At 35.3% G+C, this 27,250-nt stretch overlaps 2 protein-coding genes across 10 annotated transcripts in view; both read right to left on the reverse strand.

Moving 5' to 3' along the window:
* Positions 1–15,411, reverse strand: part of CCDC138 (coiled-coil domain containing 138) — a 144,074-nt gene extending 128,663 nt beyond the window's left edge. For 4 of the 8 annotated variants that reach the window (XM_037138367.2, XM_037138363.2, XM_037138360.2 and 1 more), the window contains exons 1-3: positions 14,998–15,409; positions 13,825–13,882; positions 7,785–7,972 (exon numbers count right to left, since the gene is read on the reverse strand). In XM_037138367.2, coding sequence (XP_036994262.2) covers positions 7,785–7,972; positions 13,825–13,882; positions 14,998–15,090 — 339 coding nt within the window. In that variant the 5' untranslated portion in view covers positions 15,091–15,409. Of the gene's footprint in view, positions 1–7,784; positions 7,973–9,328; positions 9,454–11,903; positions 12,008–13,740; positions 13,751–13,804; positions 13,883–14,997 lie in introns of all 8 variants that reach the window. The other 4 variants (XM_053665266.1, XM_053665265.1, XM_037138368.2 and 1 more) reach the window with 4 other exon arrangements.
* A 2,800-nt stretch (positions 15,412–18,211) lies between these two features.
* The window catches only part of LOC119044132 (E3 SUMO-protein ligase RanBP2), a 75,278-nt gene continuing 66,239 nt past the window's right edge, over positions 18,212–27,250 (reverse strand). For both annotated transcript variants that reach the window (XM_037138358.2, XM_037138356.2), the window contains exons 25-29: positions 23,977–24,078; positions 20,528–20,673; positions 19,546–19,819; positions 19,102–19,436; positions 18,212–18,725 (exon numbers count right to left, since the gene is read on the reverse strand). In XM_037138358.2, the coding sequence (XP_036994253.2) occupies positions 18,420–18,725; positions 19,102–19,436; positions 19,546–19,819; positions 20,528–20,673; positions 23,977–24,078 (1,163 nt within the window). In that variant the 3' untranslated portion in view covers positions 18,212–18,419. The remainder of the gene's footprint in view (positions 18,726–19,101; positions 19,437–19,545; positions 19,820–20,527; positions 20,674–23,976; positions 24,079–27,250) is intronic.

The following is a 27,250-nucleotide window of genomic DNA, read 5'->3' on the forward strand; positions in this document are numbered from 1 at the left end:
TTTGAACAAATAATGAAGGAAAACTTCCCCAATCTGGTGAAGGAAACAGGAAGGAAGTCCAGGAAGCCCAGAGAGTCCCAAAGAAGTTAGACCCACAGAGGAACACACCAAGGCACATCATTAAAGGCAGCAAAAGGAAAGGAAACACTTACCTACAAAAGAGTGACCATAAGGCTATCAGCTGATTTCTGAAAAGAAACCTTGCAGGCAAAAAGGGGCTGGAAAGAAGTATTTGAAGTCAGGAAAAGCAAGGACCTACATCCAAGATTCCTCTATCCAGCAAAGCTATCATTTGGACAATGGAAAGGCAGATGAAGTGTTTCCCAGATAAGGAAAACATAAAGGAGTTCATCATCACTAAGCCGCTATTATATGAAATGTTAAAGGGACCTACCTAAGAAAAGGAAGATGAAAAAAAATGAACAGTAAAATGCAAACAAACTCACAAATAACAAATGAACCTAAAAAAATAAACAATGAAAACAAAAGCTAAGCAAATACTTAGAACAGGAACAGAATCAGAGAAACGGATATCACATGGAGGATTTTCAGTGGGGAAGGGGAGGAGAGGAATAGGGGGGAAAGGTACAGGGAAGAAGCATAATTGGCAGGCATTAAATAAATGGGGAGGGGTCAAAAATGATATAGGAAACAGAGAACTCAAAGAACTTATATGTACAACCCATGAACATGATGAACCAAGTGAGCGGGGTACTGCTGGAGAATTAGGGTGTGCAGGGTGGAAAGGGGATAAAAGGGGAAAATTGGGAAAACTGTAATAGCATAATCCATAAAATATACTGAAAAAAAACCCCAAAAGATTCACGTAAAACCTTCACACAGAAGGTGGTAGAATTACAAAAAAAAAAAAAAACCCACTTGACAACTGTAATCAAATATGGACCCAACAAATGCATGACTAAAAAAAAACAGCATTAAAATGAAGAGGATCAACTGTATGAGAAAACATATTTGTAAATGAGAACTCAGAAAAGGGTTTGAACTCCAAAATACATAAGGATCTCCCACAACTCCACTCCAGAAAGAACCCAGGAAGAACACAAAGAACCCAATTAAAAAATGGGCAAAGGACTTAAAGAGTTATTTCTCCAAAGAGGACATACAGAGGGTCCGGAGACATAAGAAAGGATGTTCAGCCTCACTAGCCATCAAAGAGATGTAAATTAAAACCACAATGAGATACTACTTCACACCAGGGAGAATGGCCATCATAACCAAAAAACAAACAAGTGTTGGAGAGGTTGTGGAGAAAAAGGAACCCTAGTGTACTGTTGGTGAGAATGCAGACTGGTGCAGCCACTTGGAAAACAGTATGGAATTTCCTCAGAAAACTAAAAATGGAACTGCCTTTTAACCCAGCAATACCACTGTTGGGATTATACCCTAAGGATCCCAAGACACCAATTCAAAAGAACCTATACACCACAATGTTCACAGCAGCACAATGTACAATAGCCAAGTTGCTGGAAGCACCCTAGGTGCCAATCAGTAAATGAGTGGATCCATTTACACAATGGAATACTATGCAGCCTAAAAGAAAGAAGGAGCTCCTATCCCTCCAGACAGCATGGCTGGAACTAGAGACCATTATGCTAAGTGAAATAAAACAAATGGTGAAAGAGAAATGCCCTATGATCTCACTATAAGTGGAAAATGAAAAATTAAATTTTTATAAAATAGAAACAAAAACAGTAAATAAAAAATGAAGTATTCAATAGAAATATTAATATGAACAATGGGGACATGGTTGATGTTATAGTAATTTTGTCTTTATGTGTCCTAAGTATTTTTTAAATTAAACTTTTAAAAACAAAAATATTGTTACCTAGTAAAACAATAAAAATGAAAAGATAATATTTATAATAAATTCCTTCTTCCTTGCAAAAACAATAATTATGAATTTTTTTAAAAACTAATTAATCCTCTCCTGCTCAGGTTTGTTTCCATACCTCAGCAAAAAAGAGAATTCATTTTGCTTTTGACTAAAATCCTACTTCACACCTCCCATGTCAAAACAATCACCAAGATCTATTGCTTCAATCTCTTAAATATATTTAGAGTCCATCCACTTATCTTTATCCATAAGGTCCTCATCCTAATACAGGATACCATCAGACTACTACCATGACATCACACTCTACCCTCTCTCAAATTCTGATGACAGCTTTAAATATGAATCACTTCCAAATTTAGATACCTGTACAGTAACTATGTTCTGACTGCCAGGATGATATATTTAAACATTTACATTATATCTCCATTTAACACTAAAACCACATCCATTCCAATGAAAATCACAATCTTTCTCCATAAACCCATTCTTTCTCCAAGCTTTACAAACTAGAATCATCTTGGACACCTTATTATTCTTGGTATACCACATCCAATTCATGATACCAACTGTACTCAATTTTACCTTCAAAATAAACCTCTATTCATTTCCACTTCTCTGCTATCACCCCAATCCAGTTACCATTATCACTCCCCTATGCTAATACAGTAAAATATCCTATCTGGTCTCCCAACTTCTATACCTGTTCCACATCAATCCATTAATTTGAGCACATTTATGTAATACCTCTACTTTAAAAGTCCTCAGTTGTTTTTTTTTTTTAAATCCCAAGGGTTACTTAACTACATTTTCCTTGAAGAATATGTTTTCATGCCTCTGGAGCTTCTCATACTACAATATCTCAGTCAAGAATATACCCACAATCACTGCACTAACCCCTGCTCATCCTTCAAGGTTTAACATTAGATGTTACTTTCTCAGATAAACTTTTGCCTGGCCTCTATTCAATGTATGGACTCTATTAGGGGTTCATATTATAATATTATTCACTTATAAATTTGTAATTTACAGGTACTCAGAATTCATCTCTATAAACTATGCATGGCAAGGTCCATAAAAATTTTATTTAATTTTATATATTCAGTGCTGGGCATACAAACACACATTAAGAGGTGTTCAAATATTTGTTGAATAAATGAAATCATGTAGTATGACAAAATGTATATACCTAATGACACCAAACACAAAAGACCACAAAGTAATTTTTAGAGGCAGATTAAACTAGAGATTAATTAAATCAGATTAATCCTTTTTAATTCATTTTTTTAAATGTTTATTGATTTCACAGAAAGAAGGAGAAAGGAAGGAGAAGGGAGAGAGGCAGAGAGACAGAAGGGGGCAATATCAATTGGCTGCCTTCCATATACACCCTAACAAGGGATGGAACTTGCAACTTAGGAGTATGCCCTGACTGGGAATTGAACCTCCAACCTTTTGATGTATGGGGCAATGCTCCAACCAACTGAGCCACACCAGCCATTCTTCTTTTAAATTAAATATATCTTTATGGTACAACACCCATTTATGATAAAAACACTCAGCAAAGTGGGAGTAATGGGAGCATGCCTCAACTTAACAAAGGCCATATACCAGAAACCTACAGCCAACATCATACTCCATGGGCAAAATCTAAAAGCTTTCCCACTAAGATCAGCAACAAGACATGATTATCTGTTTTCACCACTTCTATTCAACATAGTGTTGGAAGTCCTAGCCACAGCAATCAGATAAGAAAAAGAAACAAAAGACATCCATTTGGAAAGGAGGAAGCAAAACAGCCGTTGCAGATGACATGATAGTGTACAAAGAAAACCTTACAGACTCTACCAAAAAAACTACTTGACCTAATAAGTGAACTTGGCAAAACAGCGGAATAGAAAGTCAATATTCAGAAATTGCAGATGTTTTTGTACACCAACAATGAAATATCAGAAAGGGGGAAAGTCCCTTGTGCTACAGCAACAAGAAAAACAAAGTACCTAGGAATAAACCTAACCAAGGAGGTAAAAGACCTATACTACTCAGAAAACTACACAACTTGGAAGAAAAAATTAAGGAAGACCCAGACAAATGGAAGCATGTACCTGTTCACATTGGAAGAATGAACATCATCAACATGCCCATACTACCCAGAACAATGTATAGATTCAATGCAATCCCTGTTAAATACCAATGACAGAGATATAGAACAAACATTTCAAAAAGTTATATGGAACCATAAGTGACCCAGAATAGCCACAGCAATTCTGAGAAAGAACAACAAAGTTAGAAGGATCACAATACCTAATATCAAACTGTATTACAAAGCCACTGTAATAAAAACAGCCTGGTAATGGCATCAGAGCAGACAAACAGATCAATGAAACATAATACAAAGCCCAGAAATAAACCCAAGTGTCTATACTCAGTTAATATTCAACAAAGGGACAGCAGCATCAAATGGAGTAAAAATAGCCTCTTCAACAAATGGTGTTGGTAGATCTGAAGAGCTGCATGCAAAAAGAAAAAAACATACAAACTCAGCCCTGACTGGTGTGGATTGAGCACAGGCAGTGAACCAATGGGTTGCTGGTTCAATTCCCAGTCAGGTCACATGCCTGGGTTGCAGGCCAGGTCCCCAATAGGGGGCATGCAAGAGACAACCAGAGATTGATGTTTCTCTTCCTCAATTAGTCCCCAAAATACTCTATTTTTCTTCCCCCTTCCTAAAAATAAATAAATAAAATCTTTTATAAAATGTTTAAAAAAAAAGACCTTGGTCACCAACTTGCACCATACACAATAATAAATTCAAGGTGGACAAAACCTTAAATATTAAGTCATAACACCATAAAAGTCCTAGAGAAGAACACAGGAAAATCTGTTATTCCACGCAGCAACATTATCACTGATATGTCCCCTAAAGCAAGGGACATAAAGGAAAGAATAAACAAATAGGATCTCATCAAAATAAAAAGCTGCTGCATGGCTAAAGAAAACAACAGTAAAATGAAAAGGGGACCAACCATAAGGGTAAATATATTTGCCAATGATAACTTGCACAAAGGTTTGATCTCTAAAATATATAAAGAACTCACAGAGCTGTCTAGAATGGCTCAGTGTATTGAGCGCCGGCCTACGAAACAAGGGGTTGCTGGTTTGATTCCCAGTCAGGGCACATGCCAGGGTCTTGGGCCAGGTCTCCAGTAGGGAGCGTGCGAGAGACAATCACACATTGATGTTTCTCTCCCTCGCTTTCTCACACCCTTCTCCTCTGTCTAAAAGTAAATAAATAAAATCTTTTACCAAAAACAAAAAAGCCTCACATGACTCTACTCAAGGAACACAAACAACCCAATTTAAAAATGGGCAAAGGACCTAAACAGACATACAGAGGGCTCAGAGACATATGAAATGATGTTCAGCATCACTAGCTATCAGAGAGATGCAAATTAAAACCACAATGAAATACCACTTCACACCAGTGAGATAAACAAATCAACACCCAGCCCTTATTATATGAAATGTTAAAGGGACTTATCTAAGAAAAAGAAGTTAAAGAAACATGAACAGTGAAAGGACAACAAACTCACAGTTATTAACAACCACACCTAAAACGAAAGCAAACTAAAAGGACAGCTAGATCAGGAGTGAAAACATAGAAATGAAGATCTCAAGGAGGGTTAGCAACAGGGGAGTGGGAGGAGCAGAAGGGGGGAGAAGGTACAGAAAATAAGTAGCATAGACAGTAGATAGAAAATAGATGGGGGGGCAAGAATAGCATGGGAAATATAGAATCTAAAGGACTTGAGACACATGGTCATAAACTAAAGGGGGAGTAATGGTGGGGACGGGGGGTAGGGTGGAGGGGAATGAAGGGGGGAATAGAACAACTGTAACAGCATAATCAATAAAAAAATTTTTTTTAAAAAGACTTAATGTGAATATGGACCATCAAAAAAAAAAAAAAAAACACAAATCCATAAACAAGGGTTGAAGAGGATGTAGAAAAAAGGGAACCCTAGTGCACTGCTGGTGGGAATGCAGACTGGTGTAGCCACTTGGAAAACAGTATGGAATTTCCTCAGAAAACTAAAAATGGAACTGCCTTTTAACCCAGCAATTTCACTGTTGGGATTATACTATAAGGATCCTGAAATACAAATTCAAAAGAACCTATGCACCACAATGTTCACAGCAGCACAATTTACAATAGCCAAGTGGTAGAAGCAACCTAAGTGCCCATCAGTAAATGAGTGGATCAAAAAACTCTGGTACACTTACACAATGAAATACTACACAGCTGAAAGGAGCTCCTACCTCTCACAACAGCATGGATGAAACTGGAAAGCATTATGCTAAGTGAAATAAGCCAGGTGGTGAAAGAGAAATACCATGATTTCACCTATAATAGAACCTAGTCAACAAAAGAATGAAGTAAGCCAAATATAACCAGAGATATTGAAATAAAGAACAAACTAGCCCTGGCTGGTGTAGCTCAGTGGATTGAGAGCGGGCCTGCGAACCAGAGGATTGAGGTTTGATTCCCAGTCAGGGCACATGCCTGGGTTGCAAGGCAGTACCCAGTGGGGGACACACCAGAAGCAACCATACATTGATATTTCTCTCCCTCTCTCCTCCCCTTCCCCTCTAAAGATAAATAAATTTAAAAATTAAAAAAAAAAAGAACAAACTGACAGTAACCAGAAGGGAACAGGGAGTGGGACAACAGAGAAAATAGAGGAAGGGCCATCAAGGAACATGTAAAAAGGACACACAGACAAAGCCAAAGAAGGTAGGTTTGAGGGTGGGAGGTAGGAATGGCTTAAGCGGGGTGGCATGGTTGGGGGAAAATAGATATAAGTGTAACTTAAACAACAATAAAAATAAATAGATGAATACATAAAATATACCTTTATTTTTTTAATTAAATATACCTTTATTGTGTTTATTGCAGATAACTGGTATATCTTTAAAGCCCTGCTTATTCTTTTTTTATCCCATAATGTATTAGCAAAGGAATATTCCAAATGCAATAAATTTTTATTTTGTCACTCTTGTTTAAAAATCTGTACTACCACTATTCACTATTTTCTTTCCCAGACAGGCTAAATAAATTCACAATCTGACAAATTATTCCTTTCTAAAAACCCCTAACCTCCAATTCCAAGGAAAAATCCCTAACCTTCCTTCCAAGGAAGGACCTGGAAAGTCCTTCCCAATCCTCTCCTTCTCTTTAAATTCTATGTATCAGTCATATACCAAGCTAAGTATCTCCTTGAACTTTTCCCCAGTGATTTTAGGCTAAGTTAATCTTTTCTAAATGCTATGGTGTTATCTGAATTTAGACAAAATGAGATACTCATTGTTAAAAAATGTTTACTCATGTATATAAAAATATATTCCCAACTAGAATTTCAAGAGAAATTATATATTACATGTACTTTGATTCCTTCTGTACTCCTACCTAGTGGACACTTGATAAATTCATTAATTACCTCCTTTAGGGAAAAAAAAAAGCCCCTGAAGATAAAGGCCAGTGTTCTAAACTGAATATTAATAAGAGTTGTCAAGAGAACTACTTACATATACGTATTTAAAGCAACAAATCTAGAACACCTACTTCAAAAAGCATGCTTTACCAGCAGATTTTATTTCTTAAGCAAGGATGGGATAAAATTAGAACATAAGATAGTCTGAAATTTAAAAACTACCCCTACATATAAAAACACCACTGTTTGTATTTTTCTCTCAGCCATACATTTCCCTCTCCAATTGTTCTTATAAATTGTGTTGGTTCCCTTCTGATCTTGTCTTCACATACTTCTCAAAAACAATAAAAATGAAATACCTTGCAGTATTTAAAGTTTGCAAATGTTGGTATTTGGAATATAAATACTTCTAAATTCTCAAGCCAGTATTTAGTTCTTACCTGCATTTTTTGATGAATTTGGAATAATTCATCATATATCTGATTAATCTGATGTGGAAGTAAACTCTGCTTATTTGATGCTTTAGATGTTGGAGAGCTGACATGTTTCAAAGGAGAGTAACTTGCATCATTACAACATTCAGTCCAATTTCTTGAATTTGAGGCCAAATTAGATGATGGCCAGGCAACTAAGAAAATATAATTTTATTTATAAACTTTATTAATTTAGTTTTAAATATCTGCATATCAGGTAACTCTTCAGGAAGAACTATTTTAAATTTGAATTATACAGTAGTATTGTTAAAGTTTCAAATAATGTATGCAGAAAGAAAGAATGATAAAGCAAAGGTAATAAAATGTAACATTTAGAAAATTTGGATGAAGGCTACACAGAATTCTTTGTGCTCTTTTTTGCAACTTTTTGTTAAGTGTGAAATTATTTCAAAATAGATTTTTAAAGTGCATGAAAACATTCATGTATTAACTACCTAGGCCAAGATATAGTTACCTCAGAAATTACTGATCACATACTCCTTCCTATCCCTAACCCAAATAGAGTATTAATCATTGCTTCACTTCTTTTTAATTTTTTTTTAAGATTTTTATTTAGTTAGCTTTAGAGGGGAAGGAGAGAGGGAGAGAAACATCAATGTATGGTTGCCTCTAGTGCTTCCCCTGCTGGGAAATTGTCTGCAGGGAACTGGCCTGCAACCCAGGCATGTGCCCTGACTGGGAATCGAACCGCAATCCTCTGGTTCGCAGGCCTGCACTCAATCCACTGAGCTACACCAGCCAGGGCTCTTTTTAATTTTTACTACCTATATAAGTGGCCTTATTTTTTTTTTTACCTGTTTTTAGCTTTATACAGTGTCTATAATTTTATAATCATATAATTATGTAATTTCTATAAGCTTCTCCTTTAAATAGTTTTTTCTATTAAAACCAGAATTATTAATTATCTTCACTGCTTTAATAGCAGATATTAAATTATCTTCACTGCTTTATCCTATTTTATATTTTTATATCCCGGAAGAGATGCAGAGAAGTAATCAAGTGCTCTCAAAATATTGCAGCCAAAGAAGAGGGAGCCATTTCTGATCGCCTCCTTTCCTTGAAATACTAACAGAACTATCTAGCCAGGCACATAGAGGTTAACTATTAGTTCAATGGGAAGAAGACATACATTAAGTAATCTTGAATATTTTCTGAAAATATTAAAGGATTCATCAATTACTACCACAATATTTTACTCACTTCCTAACAAATACTGACATGAAAAATAAATAAATTATAGTAAGTATTTAATTGATTAACTTACTTTCATTAGTTTTGAGAGTTTAAGAATACTACTGGAAAACAACAAAGTTTTTTTCTCTTTTACTTTAGTTTAATAATAAGCACAGTAATTATCTCATAGCTTACACAAATTCAGAACACAGAAATATATACACCTAGGGGACATTTTACTATGGGGTAAGCTTTATGTGCACTACTTCACATAGTTACTATTTAAAGGACTAATCTAAAATAAATACTTATTTTACCTTCTTCTATTTCTTTAAAAGACTGCTTGGTTATTTTGAAGATACTAACTCTATGATCATTTTCAATTAACTCTTTTGTTTGCCTCTGCTTCAAATTATTAAAAGAATCCAGTTCTTCATCTAGGCTTTAAAATATATATATATATATATATCTCACAGCATTCCAGAAGTTTACTATAGCATTTTAAGAATATAAAACTGCTTTTTAAGTATTAATGGCATTACACTCAAGACAAATGTTACAAGTAAACATTTTTTTAAATGCAGAAAATGTTTTTTAAAAAGTCACTGATCCTGAAAACTCGACAAAATTATCTTCCTACATATATAAATGTGCTTAACTGAAAATTGCATTTACCTCTAGAATCCTACTACTATCAATGTTTAATTCCTAATACTTCTATGTGACAGATATAACAGTATTTGTTATATCTATCATTTTAGCTAAAAGAAGTATTGTTTAACATGAGGAAACTGAACCCTAAAGCATTTAAGTAACTAATAGGTGACAAAACTAGTAAAAGGTGGAAGAGAACTAGACACCTAAGTGTTCTCAACAAGATTACTCAAATTGAAATTTCTCAAGCAATACTGTTCATAAGGAATATAGTGCATGTAGTGCACATAAGGTAATTTAAAATTTTTCTGGTAGCCATATTAAACACATTAAAAATATAAAAAGATGTGCGATTTTAACAATGGTATTTTTAACCCAGTATATTTAAAAGATTATCATTTTAATATGCAATCAATGTTTAAAAATTAAGATATTTTAAATTCTTTAACTCATCTTCTTCACTCTGATGTGTATTTTAGACTTCTAACATATTGGGTTGGCCAAAAAGTTGATATCGTTTTTTCCATAAAGTGAAAGACACATTTTTCATTTTCACCAATAACTTTATTGATTTGGACATTTTAAGTATGTTGGTTCTCTCCTGTGTGGTAGAAATTTGATGCTTCTCAATTAATCTGATGATTTGTTCATTATCAACTTTAACTGGTCTACCTGATTGTACAGCATTGTCCATCAAGTAATCTCCAGCATGAAATGTCACAAACCACTTGACTTATTTGATCAGTCACAGCACCTTCTCCATACACTGCAGAAATCCTTTTTTGCATCAGTTGGGTTTTTACCTTTCTTGAAATAATAAAGCATAATGTTCCAAAAATGTTATTTTCTTCCACCTCCAATATTAAAATGGTTACACAAAAACTCACCAATTTTCATAAGCTTTATTTTAAATGTACAGCTGTCACAATACAACCTAAAAGAAAATGTTTCAAATGAAGTTAAAGACAACTAAGGCTACTAGAGACATCTTATGGAAAAAAACCAAATGAACTTTTTGGCTAACCCAATGCCTCAATTCAGACAAGCCTATTTCAATTACTCAACAGCCACAAATGGCTCCTGTGCTGGACAGTACTATAATTCTAGACTAGATCATAACTAGGGGCTGTGAAAAAACTGTCCAATGTTATAAAAACCTTCATAGTCCAAAAGCTTCAAATTGTAATTTGAAATTATACCCAGAAACAAAAAATTATAAAACTATTGGTTAAATACAAGCAAATAATTTCTAATTACTCAGTTACATTAAGGCAATTTTCACTTTCCTTACTCTATATTCAATTTACCTCATGTACAAATCTTGAATCCAGATCAACTAGGTGACTTTGTGAGTGCCAAAGAGTAGTAACAATGATGACAATAAGAGCATATTTAAATGCTTTTCTAGGTACTGAATATTGTTCTACAAGGATTCATTTAAGCAGAGAATGAAGCAATTACATAAAAAAATTCAAGCTCCCAAATATCAATTACCTTAATAATATATGATATTTCAGGCACAATTGTCTTTTTTTCCCTCTCCATAGTTACCTCAACATTTTATTTTGTATATGTGTATATCATTATGATATATATTTTATTTTTTTAAGATTTTTTTATTTATTTATCTTTAGAGGGGAAGGGAAGGAGAGAGGGAGAAAAATATCAATGTATGGTTGCCTCTTGTGTGTCCCCTGCTGGGAACTGGCCTGCAACCTAGGCATGTGCCCTGACTGGGAATCGAACTGTGATTGCTTGATTCCCAGGCCCGTGCTTAATCCACTGAGCTACACCAGCCAGGGCCAATGATATATATTTTAAAGTGTTTACTCCTCCTTGAAACCCATAGCAGTTCCTTCTGTCACACATTTTTGGTATTTAATAAAATTCAGCCCTGGCTGGTGTAGCTCAGTGGATTGAGCACGGGCCTACGAACCAGACAACCGAGGTTCGATTCCCAGTCAGGGCACATACCAGGGTTGCAGGCTGGTTCCCTGCAGGCCAGTTCCCAGCAGGGGATGCACGAAAGGCAACCATACATTGATGTTTCTCTCCCTCTCTCCTTCCCTTCCCCTCTAAAGATAAACACTACTAGATACATGTTATTCAGCAGTCTCTAGACTGCTTATGTTTCCTCTCAGGGAAAAACAAACACATAAATTACCCCCATTCTTTGCCCATGCTCAGTTTTTTTAAATACTGAAGGAACAGCAACAATAAGGATTCAGGGTCCTTTACTAGTTAATGTTGAAGTGCTTCAATGAACTACAAACAGGTATCATGGAATGCTTTCTTTTAACAGAATACCATCTTAATGAGGAAACAACTTTATCTCCAGATGACTAGATATCCAACTCATTGGTTAACAATAGAGAAAATAGAAGAGATAACTTAGTAGGATCAAATATGAATCTCATGCTAGTGATCTCAATGAGATCCTAGAGATAAAAGAGCAAAATTATTTAGAGGATTTCTTATCTCTCTCCTTGATACAAACTTCCAGAAAATAGGCATCAAACCTCATATTTTACTTTGGCACTTTTCTGATTACAAAATGCTCTTTCATCCATTACCTTATTTTATCCTACCAACCCCTCAAAGAAAGCTTTTCATTTTATTTTAATGGTTTGGAACCTAAGAACTATATAAGTTGTCTAAATTTTCCAAGTAACACAACCAGCTAGTGGAAGTAATAAAATTCAGAATTAAGCCCTCTTTCTGCTTTATGACACCTTATTGGTCCTCAAATATTAAACATTTTATTTTTAATTTTATATACTTTAAACACTAATATTTGTTTAATAAACTGTTAGCCTATATCTAAATTCAGTGAAAAGGAGAGCTTCTCTGGTAAGTTATTTAGAAATACTTTTAAATGTATACACCCTTCTCTAACACTTATTTTTATGCCCTCACAAATTTAATGACCTATACTTCTCAGTTATATTTTTAAAGGTTGTGCAACAACTCAAGAGTTAAAGATTTCAGATTCAGTCATAGTTGATAGGCTTAAGTGAATAATACATGTGGAAGGCTTTTATTCTAGAAACTGGAATACCTGACCTATGAGTCTGCAGGTGGTCCACAAGCAATTCAGCCTTTGGGCCCAGGTGGTCTGCAAGCAATAAAGATGGTACCCGAATCACTGTGTTCCAGGGGAGAGAATGTCCCTAACTCAGAAAAAGATCAGCAGATAAAAGAAATACTAAGAAAATCCTGATGGACTACAACTCTTAGCTGATTAACCTTTTTGCAAACCCCTTACCTACCTTTTCCTTCTCCCTATAAAAAGGTTGGCATTAGATAAGATGTTACACGATTTTTGAGGGTACATATCCAACCTTCTCAGATCATTGGCATCTGAATAAAGAACCCATAAAGATTCAATCCTCGTCTCTACTTACCATTTAGGTGGTAACTGATAGCACAAATGCCAACTTTTCCAGTTTCAGTAGGAAGTTTTTTAGAGCAATTTTCAAAATTAAAATTCAACCTTTTATTTTGAAGATACTAGATTCAATAATAACTGGAATTTTTTTCGTACTGGAAAACTTTCAGAAGATTGTTACAAAATTTCAAAGTAAAGTAAGTTTGAAAAAAATGAAATTCCTTAATGCAACATCTGATGAACTTTTAAAGATATTAACTACTATTTCTGCTATAATTATCTCAAGGTTCAATGATTATACTTACTAGTAAAAACACTGCCTAAGATATATCAACAAATCAAAACTCTAAAGGTTAGTCCTGAGTGGTGTGGCTCAGCTGGTTGGGCATCATCCTGCAAATCAAAAGGTCCCCAGTTCAATTCCCAGTCAGGGCATATGTCTGGGTTTTGGGTTCCATCCCCAGTTGGGGTGCATGAGAGGCAACTTATAGATGTTTCTCTCTCACATGGATGTTTCTTTCCCTCTCTTTCTCCCTCCCTTCCCCTCTCTAAAACTAAAAATCTTTTAAAAATTTCAACATGATTTTTAAAGACATCTTACACATCCACCTCCAAAATCAAGATTACTATTAGCTCATTACCAGACTGAAAAGAGCTTGGTATCACAAGACATCTGGCAGTATCTACTACATCTAAACTTTTTTTTAAAATCCTTTCTCTCAAATTAAATTTTTTAAGACCCCAAATATACAAAATCCTCTATTGGCTTACCTGGGGAGCTTAGAGATCTTCTCTTACATTTAGCCTGATCAAAATTTGAAAAAGCATACTAAAACAAACAAACAAAAAAGATAACATTTAATGTGTATCCTAAGAATCAACTTACTGTCACAAAATAATTCCCTACAAATTATGTAGGAATTAAAAAGGTTAGCCTTTATTTAGACCAGTGAAGAAATCTGGTAGGCACCCCCTTAACCAAGTAATCAAAATTAACATCACCAATAATGGGACAAAGCAACATGTGTGTCATCATGAACACAGCAAGCCACACATCATTCATGCAGTATTCCTGCCAAAAATATATAACCAATATCTAATCATGAGGTATCATTACACAAATCCAAACTGAGTGACATTCTAATAAATAATTGTCCTATACGCAAAACCCGTTCCAAATTAAAGGCAATGGTAAAAAAGAAAACCAAATGCAATGCTCGTTTTTAGATTATATCTGCACCAGAAAAAAAAAATTTACAAAGGCTTATTACTGAGATAATTGGTAACATTTGGATGTGAAACACGTAGTATTATAGCAATGGTTAAAGTGTTCTGAATTTATTACTCTGGCCATATATGACAATGTTCTTATTTCTAGAAAAGCACTTAGGTACTTATATTTGACAGTAAAGAGTCACAATTACCCTCAAAGAGCCTGCAAATTACCCTCAAATCGTTTTAGGAAAAAATGTATATATGGAAAGGGAGTCAAAAAGAGAGATAATGGTAAAGCAAACGTGGCAAAATGCTTAACAATGCTAAATACAAGTGAAGGGTACAAGAGTATTATTCTGGCAACTTTTTCAAGGTTGGAAATTATTTCACAGTAAGTATTTTAAAGGTATTAAAATGTTTTTTGAATCCCATTGAAGTCACTGTAGACAAAAGTTCAAAAATGCTTTCACAATGACATGCCATGATTAGAACATAATAAACCTTCAAAAGCTTTGGTGAGGAAACCTGTTAGAAAACTTGCTTTCCCATGTATGTGTCGTTAACCTGCCATCCATTAACATATCTGTGGTCTAGAAATACTCTCCCCTCAGCCTAACTTTCACTGGACCTGTTTTATGCCGAAGGCCCAGGCAGAGCAGGTGGCGGGGTATTTCCCACTAGCAGGAACCCGCCGGGAAAGTGGGCGGAGAAGAAAGCCCGAGGCCTCACCTCCACCGAGCAGAAGCCCCCGAGACCGTAGCGGCTTTTGAGACGCTCCACAGCGAAATCCTGACCAGGTGGTTTGACAAGCCTCGGCTCCATTTTGCTAGGCTACCGTTGTCTCCCCGGGAACAGCGTTAAAACCGAGGCAGTACGTGCGCAGGCGCAAAGCTCGCACAGCGGAAATGCGTCAGGACGCAGCCCAGTTCTCCGGTGGCGAGATATCAATCGTAAGTGTTCTGTTACCTTGTATATGTTAAAAACGTCTTAATGTTATGTTCACTTACTGATTTCTTTATTGTTGTGTTATTCGGAGTGATAGTGTTTCATCTTTTTAGTCCATTTTCCTCCTTCGTGCCCCACTTAGGTTGCACTCAGCATCCCTGATGTGATCCCTAACTCGAGCTTCAGGGCTCCAGGACCCGGGAAGATGCCAGAGTGTGGTTATCTCCGCACGTCTTGCGTGTACGTGAGAATGCAAACACCTGTGAACACACTGGGGCTCACCGGAATGGTCCGAACCTGATGGTAGGACCCCACCCTGACCTGGGCCATGTCTGATATTAAGTATATTACTGTTGTGGGGGAAAGGATCGAGAAACATTAGTATGTGAAATATGGGTAGGTTGCCTCTCTAGCACCCTCACTGGACACAACCTAGGCATGTGTCCTGACCAGAATCGAACTGTAAACCTTTTCATGTAGGGAGGATGCTCCAACAACTGACCTACCTGGCCAGGGCCTGAGACATGTATATATTTAGTGTGCTTTAGACATAATCAGAATGGCTTTTGCTAACTGTAACATTAAAGAGGAGCAAAATCAAGAATTTATCTTACTACAACCCATATCGATTTCAAAAACTACCTCTTCACTTTCCTGCCATTGGCTAGTATTTCCTGTGGAGAAACAGGGTATTAACAAGCAGTATTAGAGTGTATGTAAGCTTCCTGAGCATGCTTTTTAAAAAACTAACTTTCTCCAGTGCCCAGGACAGTGCCTGTCATTATTGACACAGTAAGTCAACCTAATTAAGAAACTGAGTTGAGCAACTAAATAACCACTTAATTTCTCATTTATACAACTACACTAGTATAATGCTTTACTAAATAGTATTCACCAGCATGTGCAGACTAACAATTTACTAGAGTCTGCATTATATTTAAATTTCCTCAAATGACAAGTATTTTTTGTAAGATCAGTATTTTAACAAGTTTCCTGAAATATATTTAAAGCAATATTCTTTTGCTATAAAGTATTATTATGGTATACAAATGTTTCTTTATATTCTATCTTTAAGAAGAATTTAATGAGCCAATATAAAATCACGTTTTTTAAGACATTAACATGTGCATTTATGCCACCCACATCTGCAGTTAAATAACAAAGAGAAATCACAAAGCCTTTTCCTGAATTATGACAGTCTTTCTTAAAAATGCCTCCAGGCACTTTTAAGCATTTTTGGAATGCCAATACTGGAAAAGGCAGTTTGCTAGTCATTTTTAATCAAATTTTTGGTCAAGGTGTTAGTTTTTAAATCTTTTTAGTTCAAAACTGGAGTGCTTTAGCATAGCGCTGATTTCTTTAAAAAAAAAAAAAAAAAACGTGGCCTCACTGGTGTGGATCAGTGGATTGAGTACCACCCTGCAAAGCAAAGGGTGGCAGGTTCGATTCCCAGTCAGGACACATGCCTGGGTTTCTGACAAGGTGCCCAGTAGTGGGGGTACAAGAGGCAACCCATCACATTGATGCTTCTTTCCCTCTCTTTCTCCCCACTTTCCCCTCCCTTTAAAAAAATCTTTATTTAAAGATTAATCTTTATTTAAAGAAAAATCTTTAAATAATTAAATAAATAAGCACTTGCCTTTACTTGGATGTTCTAAAATCAGGACAAAGGCATTAGCTGTCCCAGCTGAAAAATTCAACACACTTTACAGCAACTAACTTTCCAAAGGAGCCAATTCTTACTATTAAATGTACATCCATGTAGTCCATTGTTCTCTTTAAAGTTCATGCAGACCATCTGATACGCTGGAGGAGGTTTATTTCAGTTACCTGGCTTTATGGCCAAATGGATTTAGTGATGGTATTCCATCCTTCATTACTCGCACAAACCACATGCCACCCTTCTCAACTAGAGATAGAACAGAACAGGTACTTACTATAGGATAGCCTATTTCCAAATCCCTAAACAACAGAATAAACCCAACTATCTTTTACTAAATATGAGTTCACTGGGAAGAACACAGGAGGGTCAAGGCAGCCACTGAGTGATTGGAATGATTAAACTACTTAAGATTTTGTGCTCTAACTAGCTTCTTTGTAGTTTTATATTGAGCAGGTTGATAAAAACATTCCACTTTTTAGCAGTCTAACTTTTAACACTAACCATTGCCAAGTAAGTTTTCAGTATATATCAAACTTGAAATAAGCTCCCTTCCTTGGGAGCTCATAAAATTATGTGGCAAGTTGTTTACAGACTTTTAATTGTTCTCACTTTGGTTCTAGAATGAACAAACAATTAGATGCACAAGTAATAAATGTTTTAAATGGCATGGCTGTTAACAATTGTCACTTTATTTTTGCTACAAAATTCACCAGAAAAAAGTACTGCAACAATCTAGTATAAAGCAAATCTTTAACCAAAGAACATGGTATAGACCTTTTTAAAATAGTCATACTTTATCACAATAACTGTAAGGAAATATGCAAGTTCTATTAAGAACCAAGCTGCAGTCTGAGGTAGTAGAAACAGATGACAAACTTTTTTTAAAATCTTAAGGAAATACTCAACTTGTTTGAAATGTAAAAGTTAACTTAATACCTTGAAAGGGCACAAGAAGCTACATATCATTTTAAGAAAAGATACTCTACTTAGAAGTTAACTATACAGGAGGTGCAAGAATTATGAAGAGCACTTTGGTTAAGTCTCTACTGTATGGGTCTACCCCATTCATAAATGAGTCTCTATACATAATTGACCACACCGATAGTTAAAATCACCAAATATTATTTTCAAATCTAAAAAATTATCCAAGTTTTGGTCCCTTTATTCAAATGATAAGTATATCCATGCATTAAGTCCAGTATCTTAAAATGAATTAAGCTGTTTATATAAAATTCTTTCAATGGTATGAGAAGATCTATTGCTTTTAACAAGATTAGTATTAATCCATTTTAATACAGATAGGTCAGGGGTACATAAACGCAAGTACACCTGAAATAAACCAGTGTTTAAACTTTTATTTCACACCATGCAAGGTCAATTATAACACATTAAAAAGTGACAACAGCTATAAGCTGCAATTTTACATTTATACTTTTGGAAACCTCCATTTTCAAAAGGTGAACATAATTACCATACTGTCATAATAGCTAAGCTTCAATTCAACTGTTTATACAGGTAAAATTTACTAAGAAAAACAATGATTTTATATCTGTCCACATTCTATGATAATAATTCTTCGACTAACAGACCCTTTAAGAGAACCAAATGATTCAATCTTTTTCACAGTATCCATGCCATCTTTAACAAATCCAAATACTACATGCTTAAAGTCCAAATGTTCTACTTTTTGCAGTGTTATAAAAAATTGAGAATTATTGGTATCTTGGCCTCGATTAGCCATCGATAGTAAGCCAGGACCAGCATGTTTCACATGAAAATTTTCATCTTCAAATTTATCTCCATAAATGGACCGTCCTCCTGTTCCATCATGTTTGGTGATATCTCCACCCTGAAAAAAATTTTTGATTAATAGGAATCCTGAATAAAATATTAAAATACACACAGAACTAAAGGGTAAGTCCTAAACACCAGATTGCTTGAGAAATGTGGTTTGAAAACTAAGAATTATCCATTTTGAAAGAAGACAAAAATGACAAGTCTTTTTCCCACCCTCAATTTAATAGCAGGTTTAAAGTATCAGAAATTTCAACCACTTTATGCTGAAAGTTTTTGCAGGGGTAGAATGTTGGGGTGGCAATACCAACCTATCTGTGGAAAAGTAAAGAAATTTTAAGAAAATTACAAGTAAGGAGAAACACTAAAATTCCCCAGTTAGTGTGGTGTACTTTTCTAGTCTTTGGTTGTAATACACAGTCAATACTTACTTGGCAAATGAAACCTGGAATTACTCTGTGAAAAATGGAGTTCTTGAAACCAAAACCCTTCTCTCCAGTGCACAATGCTCTAAAATTCTCAGCAGTTTTAGGAACAATGTGTGAAAATAATTCCATGGTTATACGTCCTAGAGGTTCATCATCTGCACATACATCAAAGAACACCACAGGATTTGTCTCCTTTGATAATTCTGCTGTCAGTGATACCTGTCCCTTCTGGAATTTCAATAAGTTCTGTTGACATTCTTCAAATTTTTTCTTAAAACAATCAGCCATTTCTTTAGTTTTAAATCTCACTGCAAGCTGTTCCACTTTGGCTTCTCCATCTATTAAATAACAACAACACAATGCAATGACCTCAGTATCAAAATAAATGTTGTATTTGTTATAGATTTTAGCAAAGTCCAAAAACTGCAAAGTAGCATTTGAATTTACCAGCATAATCCGAGGCAGTCCAAACTAAAGCATTGTTCGAAACATTTAAGGGTTTTAATTCCATTGTTTTGGTAATTACATGGTTTGCACACACTTTAAAGACTTGGTCTCTTCTCATTAGGATACGATAGTAATTCTTCAGTGTATGCCAAAGAATTTTAATATCTCCAACACCACGCTCTTTCCACTGACTGACATCTCGATCCCATCTATAAAGTTTGGCTCTCTCTTTAAATAAAATATCTTCATCTTCTTCTCCAGATTTTACTTCTACCTATGACAGAGGAAAAATAAAGCTGCTGCTTATAACATATACCCATAACAATTTCCAATGATTCAAATTCCTAAAAATATTCTCTTTGTAATGACATTGACAGAATTTAAATTATATTATTAAAATAAACAGTAATATCCCAGGGCTAGAATATATCAGATTTAGGTAAGGCAGGAAAGACCTGATTTGTCATTAAATATTTTTCCTTTATATAGTAATCTTTCTTTTGAAAATTATATTCTAAGAAGAGTTTTCAAAAAGTTGTTCCAAGAGAAATATTAACTACTGCTTCAGGTTAAAAACTGACCAAGTAATTTGGTCAGTTACAAATTGACCAAGTACCAACGTTCTTGTCCTGAAAATGTAGAGTTTATTTTTATACATAATTTAGCAAGTATGAGAGTAGGTATTTTTGCACCCAGAATTATGTTACAAACATGAACATGATAATCTAACAAAAAAATAGTTCTTCCCAATAATTTCATATATGACAAACAATATTTATATTGTTTAAAAAATACTGTTTATAAAGTATTTATAAATTTTGAAAAGTAGGCAATTTTTACTTAAAGGCTGAACTTCTAAAAAACAAAGAGCTTTCATTTGAAATTGTAAATATTCTAAAAGAAATGCAAACAAGGGTAGCCCTACAACTCAAGAACCTAAAATGTGAAGTTATCAGTAAGAGTTTTATTCTTTAATATTTACCTCTGGTAATGACACTATTGGTTCAAAATGGATATCTTCATTATAAACTACTTCTTCATCACTACCATCTTCTTCTTCACCAACTTTACTGGTTGACTGTGTTCCAAACACAGTTGCTCCAGTATTTGCCCACTGGAAATTTTCATCTGATGAATAAATCAGAATATTTAAGCAGTAGTATCTGTTTTTATAAGTTTTTAATCCTCCAGTTAGATTACTTCACCAATGCATCAAATATACAATGACGTGACATATACTTCTGGTTATAAAGTTTAAAATGATATATAAAGTCAACCCAGGTAATGAGTACACAGTATATTATATTTATTTAGTACTGTTTATGCTTGGATATACCAAGATTACATCATTTGACCCTTAGGTAAACTTCATGATACTAAACCACATAAGAACTTTCAAGTAATGAAGCAGGTTCTTAAAAGTACATACCTTGGAGTTCTCAAAACTTAGCTCAGTTCCAAAGGTAGTTTATTTTACAAAACATTATTACATGAGCAAAACAGCTTTGAGCCTAAAAATGTCCTCAAAGAGTCCAAATATGCTACTTCTCAATTAGTCAAAGCAGCCTAAAATTATGTTTATAACTTCTCTACCTCGACTTCCTGAAGTAACTACTGTTGGAGCTTAGATTTCTCTGCCAGGCCTTGGGAGAAGTTCACTGACTCCAACTATCCTCAAGGGATACTAGACTGTGAGTACTGAAAAGGATCCTCATCCCCATGCAGAACAAAAACTACTACTCTCTTTCCCTAATACCTTGGAGAGATAAAAACTAAAAAGTCCTTCATCGTGATCTCAACAGAGATGACCCAGCCTGCTATTCCACTAACTCAGGAAGGAAACCACGCATAATTTTCCATCACTTGCTAATCAGAATTACCTACTTAGAGAACCCTACATCTGGTGCTAAAAACACACAAAGCAGAAAAAAAATGTAACATCATTTAAAAAGTTGGCACAGTGAAAAAAGAACAAAATAAATAACTAAACCAGTAACTCCTGAGCCAGATTTAATAAGGAGAAAAAAAAAACTAACGAGAGAGACAAAAATCCTTACAATACTGCAAACAAATCCAAGTATTTGAGTGAGATTTCCTGAGAATAGTAACCAAGGATCTACATAATATTCATGTTTAGGGATCAAAAATAACTGATTTAGGACCTCCCAGGAAGAGAAACATTAAAAATTATCCCAAATACCCTTGGAGGATATGGCAGAAAATTTCAAAATTCCTCTAATGCAATGATTCTTAATGCTGGGTATGTAACAGAATCACACCAAGAACTTGTGTAAAATACCAATCTCTATGGTACCATTCTCAAGGAACCCAATATAACTATCAGGTAGTTTAAGGAATTTTTTTAAGTTCCCAGGAAATTGTAATAGAAAGGCAGGAGATGAAAACCACTAGTCACACTCTTGGGACCTAGAGGAGGAATTCATAATGCAAAGTATAAAAATAACCATTTCAATAATCAGTATCAATTTCATAACAGTCTAGATAATAGTACCTAGGAGGCTTCCACTACAAGTCTAGGTTTAATGAAAATACTACTAAATCTGAAGGAAACATGATCAAATTGCAATCGTTGACCAAGGCAGCAATAGCTAAGCAAGTGTTTCTTATTATTCTCTTAGTTACCATATGAACTAATACACAACAGAAATGAAATGGTTATACACCTGTGTGAATAGGACTTTCAGAAGAAAATAGAAAAAGTAACAAAATTAAAAATAACAAAAAATGAACAGAGAGAAAAAGTAACCACCACAGAAATAATATGTAAGAACAGAATTTTTAAAAATAAACAACAAAAACAAAAATTTTAAGATCAAGAAAGTCCAATCAATACTGGGAACAACTAAAAAAAAAAAGACACATACATGACACATACAAATGCAAATACTTGCATCTGTTTGCAGTATTGTAAGGATTTTTGTCTCTCTCGTTAGTTTTTTTTCCTCCTTATAGTGAAGTTTGTAAATTCTTTTAAAAAATAAGTCCTACAAGCCCTTAATGAAAAAGGAAAGACTAAATTCTAAATTATAAAGAAATTTACAAAAGTTTGAAGATTTCCTTTGAAAACCTATAGGATACAAAGAAAATTGATTGCAGGGGATTTACGGTTTCAAATACTCTTTCGTACTTCTTGGCGCAATCTTACTAAATAAAAAAAGCACTCAATACAAAAAAGTAACAAGAATTTAAAGAAAAGCAGCAGCAATATCTGAAGATGATTAAAAACAAATAAAAAAAGAATTGATAAAGACAAAAGCTACTTCTCTGAGATACAAAGCACAAACTTCTGTCAGATCTAACAACAAATAAAATTAAGAAATGTAAAAAGGTTGAATAATCTCACTGAAAAATAACAAGTGGTGGTAAGAAGTGGTGTCAGTGGGTGAGGCTTAAAGCATGTCTCTGTGATTAGATTTGAGTCTTGCTTATTTCACACTTTGTAGAGTATTGATATGGTACTGTAACAAGCAAACCAGCACATCGATTTTTACTTAGCATTATTTTGTCGAGAATTGTACCCACTATACCACTGTATTTATTGATTTGTTATCCTGTGATTTCAGGTCACTTAATAAATTAAAACAAAAATAAAGCAAGTTGACATCCATGAAGTTATAAATGCCAACATAACATAATGTCTGAATTCTTAAAAGTGTTATATAACATGTGTTTTCTTAAGTGCCAGGAGGTATGAAACAAGTGTAAATATGTGATAGGGAAGAACACTATTTCTGAATTAGATTTAGTCTTGTTAAGTATACATCTTCAATGAAATTTATTCCACAAATCATATCTTTTATACAAGAACAGTTATTAAGAATGGGAAAATATAACATGCAAAAAACTTGAAACAAGAAAATGGGTTTTCTACAAAAGACAATAAAATGGAGAAAAAAAGAAGAGAGGAAGAGAAAGAGAATGGGAAAGGGAAAAAGAGAAAGAGAAGCCACTGAAAAAGACAGGAAAACTGACCAATTATAAATTTAGCACAATAAATTAGCACAGACCTTTAATTAAAATATAATCAAGGATGTTGCAAAAATAGATAGGTACAAAATAATCTCCTTAAAAAATACAGGTGCATAAATTTTGCAGTATTAACCAATCAAATCTAAAAGTACAACTAAAAGAACAATGTATCAAAATCAAGGTTATTCCAAACTGGAAAGGTTCTGCATTTCAAGAAGGGAAGGACATACAATTAAGAGAAAATTCTTATGATTATAGTAATAAACATCAAAAATAAAAGTAAAATATAGAATCCCTTCCTTATTAAAAACACTAAACGAAATGGAGGGTGGAACAGGGAAAGAAATGTACAACTTAGTTACGACACTGTGGCAAAGGACTAGTTTCCATTGTGCTTAAATTCTGTACCATAATCATTAAAATCCTTTTGCCTAATCTTACCTTTGGAACCAAAAGCAAAATCCCCAGAATTACTGGAAGCCAAGTCTGCAAATGATAGCCCTGCGCTGCTTCCAAATCCAAACGAAACCGTTTTGCTTTCCACTGGCAAAAGTAAAAGATAATTTAATATTTCTTTTAATATACATTAAATATCAAAGTTTTCTCGAGGACCCAGAGCCAATGGGGGTAGAATCTTCTTTACTGCAGGGTTTGGGGGGTGGATGTGGCACATTTATCTTCAGGTTATTTCTCTGAAGAAAAGTTACAAAATTCAGACAATTCTGAGTTTCTTCAGAATTTCTACGTCTACATATATTATTCTCAATGCACACTACACCAAAACCATGCCAAATATAATTTTTAAAAATGTAAGGTAGATCTATACTACATGAAATATAAAAGCATACTGTTTCAGCTTAACAGTGTCTTCTATAATCTAAAACATTAACTCAAAGGCAGGATTTTAGGAAACATCTTTTTAAGGAATTTCTGTGTTCTCTATTATAAATGATAAGCTCATAAAACCTGGGTTTTTAAAAAATATTTGGTCTTCAAGAGTTTGGGGGTCTCATCTTAATTCTTCCAGAGTGCAGCTACATGATCTGTTAATTACTCTGCTTTACTTTCCCATCTGAAAATGTGATTTTAGGTCTGAAGTACCTTACTCTTCTAGCATTTTAAAATTCCCAAGTGCCTAAACATGTAATATTTGTAACTTATTCAGGAACCACTTTGAAAAAGTTAGGTAATACACAAAATGTATACATATAAAAGCAACACAATTTTAAAGCAATCCTTCTCCTAATATCAAATGAAATGAAAAAAGGGGTACAGCATATTAAATATTTATTACTATAACCAAATACTTGATTTAATTTAACTTAAAAAAAAAAGACATTTAAAAACAGCTGACCTTTGAACAACATGTGGGATAGGGGAACCAACCCCCAAGCACAATTAAAAATCTACAAATAACATGTGACTTCCCCTAAAACTTAACTATTAATGGCAAGCCGTTGCCCAGAGTTGATGAATACATATTCTGTATGTTACATGTATTATATACCATATTCTTAAAATAAAGTAAACTAGAGAAAGGAATACATTAAGAAAATCATAAGGCTGGAAGATGGCGGCAAGGTAGATGGCGGCAAGGCGATCTTCTGAAGAACAGAGTGAACAGACAAAACAGTATCATAGCTAACGTCAAGTTTGGAAGCCAAGGGCTGTAGAGGACTTTTAAAAACTGACAGACAGACTTCGGCCAAGATGGAGACGTAGGTGGAAACAACTTGCGTCTGCGCACAACCAAATCTAAAAACACCAAAGTTTTAACAACAAACGCATCCAAACCACACAGAAAATCGACAATACAGAGTCCAAAAACAACGAAATGCTCAGCTAAACCATTAAGAGTGGCGAAGCCAGCAGCAGAGCAGGTTGGCCAAATAGATCCCCGACCTGGGGTGGTGCGCAAGCAGCCAAAGGTGAGGATCCCAGGTGCACGCTAGCTACGGGCTGACACAGGGAAGAGGCGTGGCTGGCTGGCTGGCTGGCTGGCTGTCTGCCCTCAGTCGAGCATTTGCATGCAGATAAACCAGTGAAGAGGCGAGCACTGAGATCGCATGGCGCAGGGCAGCAGGGCAGCAGGGCAGCAGGTTCGCACATTTTCCACTCAGATAAACCTGCGGGGGCGGGGAATGGTGGGACGGACTGGGCGAGCAGAGAGGACTGCCATTGCTCCCTCTCTGACCCCGCCCCCACATACAGCTTCACAAACCAGCGAACTGGGTGCCCCCGCCCTGGTAAACAACTAAGGCTCCTTTCCTCATACCTAACAGGCACAACCAAATAAAAACATGGCTCAAGAACAACTCAGAGCCCCAGAACCGATAAATCTAAGTGATGAAGAAATAGCTGAACTTTCAGATGCACAGTTCAAAACACTGGTGTGATCAGGATGCTCACAGAACTGGTTGACTTTGGTCACAAATTAGAGAAACATATGAAAGCTAAACTAATTGAAATGAATGGCAATGCACAGGAAACCAATAGTAATGGAAAGGAGACTGGGACTCAAATCAAGGGAGTGGACCAGAAGGAAGAAAAAAATGACCAAACAGAACAGAATGAAGAAACAAGAATTCAAAAAAAATGAGGAGAGGCTTAGGAACCTCCAGGACATTTTTAAACGTTCCAACATTCGAATTATAGGGGTACCAGAAGGGGAAGAGGAACAGTCATGAGTAGAAACCTTACTTGAACAAATAATAACAGAGAACTTCCCCATACTGGCAAAGGAAATAGACTTCCAGGAAATCCAGGAAGCTCAGAGTCCCAAAGAAGTTGGACCCAAGAAGGAACACACCAAGGCACATCATAATTACATTAGCCAAGATTAAAATGAAGGAGAGAATCCTAGAAGCAGCAAGAGATAAGGGGACAATCACCTACAAAGGAGTTCCCATCAGACTGTCAGTGGATTTCTCAAAAGAGACCTTACAGGCAAGAGGTATTCCAAGTCATGAAAACCAAAGACCTACAACCAAGACTGCTCTATCCAGCAAAGTTTTCATTTAGAATGGAAGAACAGATAAAGTGCTTCTCAGATAAGACCAAATTCAAGGAGTTCATCATCACCAAGCCCTTATTATATGAAATGTTAAAGGGACTTATCTAAGAAAAAGAAGATTTAAAAAAAGATGAACAGTGAAAGGACAGCAAACTCACAGTTATCAACAACCACACCGAAAACAATAGCAAATTGAGAGGACAGCTAGATCAGGAGTGAACCATAGAAATGAAGATCTCATGGAGGATTAGCAATGGGGGAGTGGGAGAAGGAGAAAGAGAAGGAGAAGGGGGGAGAAGGTACAGAAAATAAGTAGCATAGATGGTAGATAGAAAATAGGGGGGAGGGTAAGAATAGTAGGGGAAATATAGAATCTAAAGAACATGAGACAGATGTTCATGAACTAAAGGGAGGGAATGGTGAGGGAGGGGTGTGCAGGGTGGAGGGGAACGGAGGGGGGGAATAGAACAAATGTAATGGCATAATCAATTTTTAAAAAATGTTTAAATAAATAAATAAATAAAAATAAAAACTGACAGAAGATTTTGTAGGCTGACCAGGAAGTCCCTAGGCTGTGCGCTGGAGACTCCCCGCTGTCAAAGGAGCTTTGGAGGAGAGGCGAATCAATGATTGTAACTTAGCTGCTCCCTCCCCTTCCAGAGCAGGCAAGTCAAGGCCTCTCCTGCCAGGAGAGACCTGGGT

Source organism: Artibeus jamaicensis, unplaced genomic scaffold (genome assembly GCF_021234435.1).
Source record: "Artibeus jamaicensis isolate MK-2021 breed Jamaican fruit bat unplaced genomic scaffold, CSHL_Jam_final contig_399, whole genome shotgun sequence".
NCBI classification, from domain to species: Eukaryota; Metazoa; Chordata; class Mammalia; order Chiroptera; family Phyllostomidae; genus Artibeus; species Artibeus jamaicensis.